Raw genomic sequence first — 8,426 nt, 5'->3', positions numbered from 1 at the left:
ATTTTCTTTATATAAAGCACCCATATAAAAGTTAGGTGGGAGAGTTTTGTTCCACTTTTCCGCACTTCCTGTATTGTAGCTACAGAAAGCAGATCTCCAGCAGTGAACGTTGGTTTGCATGCTTGTTGCTTAGGAACCGTTTTAGGGTAGACACAAAAATGATATGATGCGCGATAAGCATCTGTCAGATATAGCTGGACAGTTAATGGTAGCTTGCAACGTTAATTGTTAGTCATCTGCTGCTTTGGCCTTGGACATAACCAGGTAAGTTAGCTAAATAGCCAGGTCGCTAATGCTAGTGTAGCTATGCGTCGTCATTCAAACTTAAGTTACGTTCTGATAAGTTGCAATTTATCAGAATATTAATTAATTACAGTTAACTAGCTAGCTTCCTACCGATCAGCCACAGCATTAACAACCACTGACAGGAGAAGTGAATAACATCGATTATCTCGTTACAATGACACCTGTCAAGTGGTGGGATATATTATATATAGGCAGCAAATGACCAGTTAGTTCTTGAAGTGTTGGAAGAAGGAAAATGGGAAAGTGTAAGATCTGAGTAGCTCTGGCAAGGAGTAAATTGGGATGGCTAAATGACTGGATCAGAGTATCTACAAAATTACTTGTGGAGTGTTCACAGTTACCAGGGGTTAGCTAGTACCTTTCAAAAGTGGTCCAAGGAACTGGTGGCAGCGTCATGGGCACCCAAGGCTCACTGATGCATGTAAGGAGTGAAGGCTAGCCAGTCTGTCTACTACAGTGCCTACAAAGGGCATGTGAGCATCACTGGACCGTGGAGTAATGGAAGAAGGTGGTCTGGACTGATGAATCACATTTTCTTTTACATGAATGGGCGGGGTCCATGTGCATCACTTACCTGGGGAACAGATGGCACCAGGATGCTCTATGTGAATGAGGCAAGGCAGTGTGATTGCTCTGGCAGTGTTCTGGGAAACCTTGGGTCCTGGAATTAATTTGCAGGATATGTGTCACCTTCCTAAACATTACATACAAATACATACTCTTACTGAGTAATGATTCTGAGGTAAACTGATGTCACTTTTAACAGCATGATGTAATTTGTATCTGTTATATGTTAATTATGCTGAATATTTACAAGAAGAATACTAACTCTTACTACTAACACTAAGTAGGTCTATTTTCAAAAATGTGTTGTTTGTCATCTTTTCCAAGGTACTACAGAAAAAAAACCTGTGAAAACCTAACCCAACTAAAGTTTCTTATTTTCCCAGATTCATCTTGTTCAATGCCTGACATTGAGCTACTACAAAGTCCCTCCAGGGAAGTTGGAGACAGTTTACAAGGTGCGCAGTATTTCATAAAAAGGCAGTGGTGTTATAGTTTTGTAAATATTGGACTACTATTCAAATTAGTAAAGGTGTCCCCACTCTCAAGTTAAGACTTTGTATTACTGCTGTCCAGGTCTGCACAGTATAGTTGTACTGAAAATTCTTTGGTTTGCTGTTCAGACCAGCGAGAGCTACAGAGAGTCTACGTCAGTCACAGCTTTGAACTGGAAAACACTCCAGTGCCATGTGTGAAGAAAGCAAAGAGCCATATTCAAGAGCTAAAGAACAAACTGGGGAGCTGGTGCCAGCAGGTAGTTGAGAATAAACACCTAGAGACTAGACAGAAAGATGACAAGTTAATATTAGAGCCAGTAGAAGTAGTACCATATTAGAGCTACATACATATCAATGGTCGAGAGTCCCAGTATTTCCACATTTCTGTATATTACAAAATATGATTCTAAATCATAACATGAATACTTTATACAGTATAGCCCAGACAATCGTTTAGAGTGACAGCATGTAAAATATATACTTTTATAAGCATTACACTTCTGGAGTTTTGAAGATCCATTTTTAAACACTGCTCCCTTTAGAACATAATTTTCAAGAGATTGCTCATCAAAAAATATGCTGTACATAATGACAACCTTACACCAAATGTAGTAGATGAGCAAAGATATTTGCTGCCCAAATTTTTTAAACTTTAAAAGGCCTTATATTATTGTTTCTGATTTTGTCTGTCATACTCTTATTTAATATGAACAAAAGGACAGACAAAATTCCAGATTTTTAATGATTGGTGCTGATGTGTTTAGGTATGCAGCATACTTTTGTCCCAAATTTAAGAATATTCCATGCTGGAAAAAGTTATATATGTATTATATATGTATGTGTTAACTGACTCCTTGAGGGTGGTTTGGTGTGAGTTGTCTGACTTTCCGATAGGGGGATCTGACAACTTAGCTCTTTGTAGCACAAGTTTGAAAGATTTCTAAAAACAAAAACAAAACAAAAAAAAAAACAATATTTTGATTCTGAATGATAGATGTCTGTGCAAATTTCACATTGGCCCAGTCTGACTAGTCCAAGAGAAGGCAGACAGAATGACAGAAGCCTGAGTGTTTTTAGCACCACAAAAATGAGTGACGGTATCAAGATATTTTAGACTTGAATTAGCATGACTTAACTCAGCATTTGGAGATGGACAGAATCATGACCTAAAATATATTCAGTGTCTCTTAGCTGAACACTTTTGATGGAAAATGAGGTGCTTCTGTTTTAGGGAATTGATAATCAGGAAGATCATTCTGGGGGGGGAAATCAAAATGGTGTCATCTGGCGGTAAGAATCATACTCATGCTATCATAACTTAAATTACATCAGTATGGTACAGTAATTATTTATTTGTACTGTTTATTGGTTTAATTTATGATTATTCCCTAGATTTGATTCCACCAACTATACAGTCCCTGTAACATCTACTGAATTGTGTATTGAAGGCAGGGGTCTTTGTCTTCTGCGTAATTATGGTATGTTTTTTGTTTTCTTTGATAAATACTCTCAAAATACAAACAAATCCCAAATATCTAGACATGTTATTCTGTCCCTTTCTCTATAGAAAACGAGACACTGGACCTTTTCTGGAAAGGTATAGCTGGCATGGATGGAGTCCTCCTGGAGGTGCTGTCTCTTGTTGAACGGCTGGAGTCAGGGAGGCAGGAGGCCAGGGAGGTTCTGCGAGATGAATGGCAAAGGGCCCAGAGGCTGAGGATGAAACAGGATTCTCTCTCTCTATGGAAACAACAGCAGTTCCCAGCAGCAGTGCAGCTAGGTCAGTGAGAGTGGTGCTGAATACTATATTATTCCTAATGCAGATGTTTGTTAGGCAGTTCTGTAACCTAAAAGCATCATTAGGGGTACAGAAATTTGCTTTTTAATTATAGTCTATGCACATGAGTGAAATTATTGGCTTTACCATAAATAATATCTGTCAACTTGACTATTATGATGCAAAGGGGAATAGACGTTTGCTGATTATTAAGTCTTACTGTAGTGTTCGCACCAGCCTAAGTTGTGGCTCTTCCCCAGAATATGAGGTCTGCACTGGGGACATTGCCGAGCTCAAGTGGCATCTTAAACTGTGCCAAGAAAAAAGGCAACGAGCGAGAAGCAGCCTAAACCACGTGGAGGTGCAAAACCGCCAGCTGGATGATGATATTGATTTCCTGCAGAAACATGGGCCGCTCATGAAGGAGAAGCTACAGCTAGAGAGTGAAGTCATGAAACAGATCAAATCGGCCCAAGCCCAGGTGAGAACAGCCATGCTTTGTTCGGGCCTTTTATGCTTATCATTTACTTTAAAAGACTGGGGGGGGGGTAACTGTTATTTTAGAAACAAATTGTGCTATATAGAACCATTTCTGATGATTGCAGAGCCCACCTTGGAAAAGGGTTTCAAACACATCTTTAAAAAATTACCAAATTAAATTTTAAATGTTAATGTGCTATATGGTTCCCTGAAGGATTCCACCTGATCTCTGTGGAACCTTTTTCTGTTCCATTCCCACAGATCACATATGGTTCTTTGTTTTATTACAGAAAGATCTGTATTTTTTAATATTGTTTTTCCTCAGTATTTTGGAAAGAGAGTCAGTAATGGTCATATGTGTTAAGACTAGACAGAAATCCTTAGAAGCTCTGTTTAAAGAGTTGTGGTGTATACCCCCCCCCCCCCACCATCAACAATGCTAACGAAGCGCTCTAGATGGATTGTCTGTGTTCCCTAAATTCCATCAGCATGTAGACTTTGCAACAAGAGGGGTGAACATGGATATTGTTTGCACAAACATCCACAAGGCATTCTGAGTAGAGCCCTGCCCCCACCTTGGACACTCAGACCACAACTCTGTTATACTAATACCAGCATACAGACTGCCTATCTGAAACAGGTGAAAAGCTGGCCAGCAGGAGCCATCCATGCTCTTCAGGACTGTTTTGAGCACACCGCCTTGGGCATATTTAGGGAAGCTGCAAATGACAGCGATTCCATAAACTCGGAGGTGTATACAGCATCAGTGAGTGTCTACATCAGCAAGTACAATGATAATGTTACTGTCTCTAAAACCATTGCCACACCCCCTAACCAGAAGCTGTGTATGACTGCTGAGGCGGATATGCTGCTGAAGACATGATAAAGCCTTCAGAGCAGGTGACAAAGTGGCCCTGAGAACAGCAAGGGACAAATTATCCCAGGCTGTCAGGAATGCGAAGTGCACACATGCTCAGAGAATCTATGGACACTTCCAAGACTCATAAGGCACATGAAGCATGCGGCAGGGCATTCAGCCCATCACCAATTACAGGGCACCTGTGCCAAAGAAGTCTTCAGGGTCCTCCCTCAATGAGTACCGTCTTGTCACGCTCACACCCATCATCATGACGTGCTTCACACCTATCATCATGTGCTTGTCATGAGGCATTTCACGATGCAGCTGTCCCCCTCAATGTAGCCCCTTCTTATAGTGCCCCAAGCGTTTAACACATGATGCAATTGCCCCCCGCCCTTCTTCTGGCCCTGGTCCATTTGGACCAAAAGGACTGCTGTTCATAGACTTCAGTTCAGCATTTAACACAATTCAGCATCTGATTGAAAAGCTAAGACCACTGAGCCTGAACACCTCCCTCTGTAACTGGATCCTGAACTTTCTGTTGCATCACTTCCTGGTTTGGGAACTGCTCTGACTCGGACCACAAGACCCTGCAGAGAATATTGATGGCAGCCAAGTACATCATTGGGGTCTCTCTACACACCATCATCATGTACATTTACAACATACACTGCATCTGAGCCCACACACCCCTTATGCAAGCTCTTCTCTCTCCTACTTTCATGGAAGAGGTACTGAAGCATTCAGACCTTTATAGGCAGACTCTGTAGTAGTTTCTTCCCCCATGCCATCAGACTCCTCAACTCCCAGAAACTGACAACAAATATTTAACAAATACTGTATTCCTTTGTGTTCTTAAATTAGAGTACTAGCTGTTACCTCAATGACTGCTGTAAGCATTAAAATATCACAGTGTGGTGATCCATTGCACATCCACCCAACTGGTGTCATGCACTGGTCAGTGTTACAGATATGTTATCTGTATTTCACAATTATTGTTTACACCTATGCTACATTTATAGTGTTTAACTTACAATTATGACTAAATACAACTTGAACAACTGAGGGTTAAGGGCCTTGCTCAGTAGCAACCTGTTGGTGGTGGGGCTTGAACTGACATCCTTCTAATTACTTGTCAAGTACCATAACCATTGAACTACCACTGCCCCTATGTTTTCCATTTCTGTTGAACCATGGCCCTGGTGGAATATTATTTCGCTTCAGTTTACCTGTCTATAGCTGAAATGACAATAAAAGCTTCTTAACTCTAACAAAATAGCTTACTATTTTAAAAACAAATGAATGTTGTTAGAAACAAAACCAGGTTTAATTTAGCCTATGATCAAATAATGTCATTAAGTCATCAGGGCACAGGGAAGGAAATGGATAGAAAATTATTATACTGTACATTATTTCTGTAAAAGATAATAATAATAATAATAATAATAATAATAATAATAATAATAATAATAAAATGTTATGATAATAGAAATTTAATAAAAGTTAAAGTTAATAATAGAAATTCTGGAATCCTGCCTGTAGTCCCCATAAAGCATTCTCTTTATACTTGCAGGCATGACTTCTATGACCTGTAGGCCATACAAATTGAATTGTATGTTTTGATTGATTTCATTTAGGTCAATGACACTTTCTCCAATCTGTCCCATGATCTGAGAAAATCCCAGGAGGAATTGGAAAATGAGGAATTGAAGGCAAATAAAGAAAGAGAAGTGATGTCTGTGGAGCTCAAAGATGTCCAAAATCATCTTAAAGATCGACTGTAAGTCAGTAACAACCAATATTGTTTGAGGATTTTTACAGATGTGCCATTTTCTAAATGTCCCCTAAGTTTTCTTCCCTTACTTAAAGCCTTTACGCAATGTTAAGAAACAAGAAAACAGAAAAGTATAGAACTAATCACAGATCTGTGCAAAGATGACAACCTTTGCAGTGATGTTATATAACACCAGTATATCATCAGATTTCACTTTGAACATACAGTACTTCTTGTATTGCATCAGTTGAGGCAGTGGGGGTCACTAAAATGCCAGACTCTAAATACAATCCCAAATCCCAGCTCTGTCCTCAGTCTCACTGAAACTTGCACAAATTTCCCTCGGGATGAATAGAGTATTTCTTATTATTCTTATTCTTAACACCACCAAGATATCCTATACTTGTGCAGTTAGTTTTCATCAGCTTTTAATAAAGTTATAGCTAACACTGGCAATGTCGAAAAAGACATTGGGCCTATTCTTAAGTAGTTCCTTAAGTAGTTCCCCTATTCTTAAGTAGTTCCTAGTACTATAGGTCAGCAAATGATCATTCTTTGGTGAACTATGAGTAGTGATTACAAACTATGTCAGATAAAGTATGTAGGCTTACAGCCTTTTTTGTTGGTAGTGTGAAATCATTCTTATTATTCAGTCATAAGTACATAAAAAAAAATATTTGAAAAAATATTTGAAAAATCATCTCCACAGTATTACACAGGGACACAGCATCAAAACCATTTTCTTTTCATGGCTTCAGTCACAGAAGTACAATATACAGCATAGAAAAATGTTTTTCTTTTCACCCGTCATAGCTATTGTATGTGCACTTGCCAGCTCGCCACAAAGAAACAATAGGAAACCTTTAGTCTCATTTGAATAAATGAATACAATTGGCATTTAATTATACAGATTTGCTTATATAAATTTCATAATAGGTCATTTCCAGGTAAAGGTGGGACACACAAGATATAATTGGTTTACTGTTTAACAGTTTAGTTTTACAGGTAGGCAGGCTAGTTTCTTCGACTATTTCCACTGTTTACTGTCTCAAATATACATGAAAGCAGCCTCTAACAGTATTACCATGGCTGGGACTGATTGTCAGATTGCTAATTCGGAGAATACTTTATGATGAAAGCTTATTACTGAATGAAACACACACACAAAAATATGATTAGTGAAATTTCTCTGACTTATCAAAAAGAATGTAAAATGTTATAAATACATTAACAATGCCAATGACTACCTGAGTTTCTCTGAAAATCATTTTGTTACTCTTACATAAATATCATAAATATAATCATGATCACATTAGTAATATGATAATACATTTAAAGTGCCTTTCCTGTGATTTCAGTACAGAATTCCAGCATCTGAAGTCTTACTGGGATTTTTGCTGTTTCGAAGTGCGTAAGACAGAGGAGAATATTGCATTAAAAGATACACAACTTAACACCATGATCCAGCAGATTCAGCTTCTAGAAACACAGGAGATCAAAATAAACACCACTGTGAGTTACTCTGAACATGGTGACAAGTTTACTGGTGAGCGGTGACAACGAGGCCTGACTGAATATTTTTATTAATAATAACATATTAATTATTAACAATAATGTATTATTAATATTTCTCAAAAGATTGCTTCTCGGGTGTTTGATTCTCTCTCCTACTTCCTTAATATAAAACAGTGAAATTCTATAAAGAAATTATATTCCCATTGTCTTCCTGGTACTGCTGATAAGTCTGTTTCCTTAAAGGTTGTGGAACTAAGGGCAAAGCTAGATGATCAGGAGAAAAAATTGAGGGAGAAACATGATGAAATTACAAGCCTTCAAAAACAGATCCAAGCAACTGTAAGTACTTATATTTAACATAAATTGCTAAAATTATTATTGCTTATTGGTGATTTTTTATAATAATTTCATTGTGCTGAAAAAGCATGTTAAGAGTGTCATTCCACATGTCCTCTGGAGGGCAGGAAAGGTCCATGATTTCCTTTGGTCACTGTGCCATAGTGTTCAAAAAACACCACCACCATTTTGTTCTAACAGTAGTCTCATGCGTAAAAACTTTGTATGGGAGTGCACATTACACAGAGCATTGAAATATCCAAGTAGTGTTCAAACTGGAATGAAATGGTACTCCTCCATAAATAACTTCTGTGTGAA

General features: G+C 38.3%; 1 protein-coding gene across 3 annotated transcripts in view; it reads left to right on the top strand.

Moving 5' to 3' along the window:
• Positions 1-114: 114 nt before the first annotated feature.
• Positions 115-8,426, top strand: part of LOC113581639 (coiled-coil domain-containing protein 178) — a 32,577-nt gene continuing 24,265 nt past the window's right edge. For 2 of the 3 annotated variants that reach the window (XM_035530487.1, XM_035530489.1), the window contains exons 1-10: positions 115-264; positions 1,257-1,328; positions 1,494-1,624; positions 2,599-2,657; positions 2,760-2,845; positions 2,935-3,147; positions 3,405-3,625; positions 6,121-6,263; positions 7,616-7,769; positions 8,016-8,111. In XM_035530487.1, the coding sequence (XP_035386380.1) occupies positions 1,271-1,328; positions 1,494-1,624; positions 2,599-2,657; positions 2,760-2,845; positions 2,935-3,147; positions 3,405-3,625; positions 6,121-6,263; positions 7,616-7,769; positions 8,016-8,111 (1,161 nt within the window). In that variant the 5' untranslated portion in view covers positions 115-264; positions 1,257-1,270. Of the gene's footprint in view, positions 265-969; positions 1,049-1,256; positions 1,329-1,493; positions 1,625-2,598; positions 2,658-2,759; positions 2,846-2,934; positions 3,148-3,404; positions 3,626-6,120; positions 6,264-7,615; positions 7,770-8,015; positions 8,112-8,426 lie in introns of those variants that run through there. The other variant, XM_035530488.1, reaches the window with a different exon arrangement.

Source organism: Electrophorus electricus, chromosome 10, assembly GCF_013358815.1.
Source record: "Electrophorus electricus isolate fEleEle1 chromosome 10, fEleEle1.pri, whole genome shotgun sequence".
NCBI lineage: Eukaryota > Metazoa > Chordata > Actinopteri > Gymnotiformes > Gymnotidae > Electrophorus > Electrophorus electricus.
Note: the sequence above shows the minus strand (reverse complement) of the source record. Positions and strands in the feature narration are given on the sequence as shown.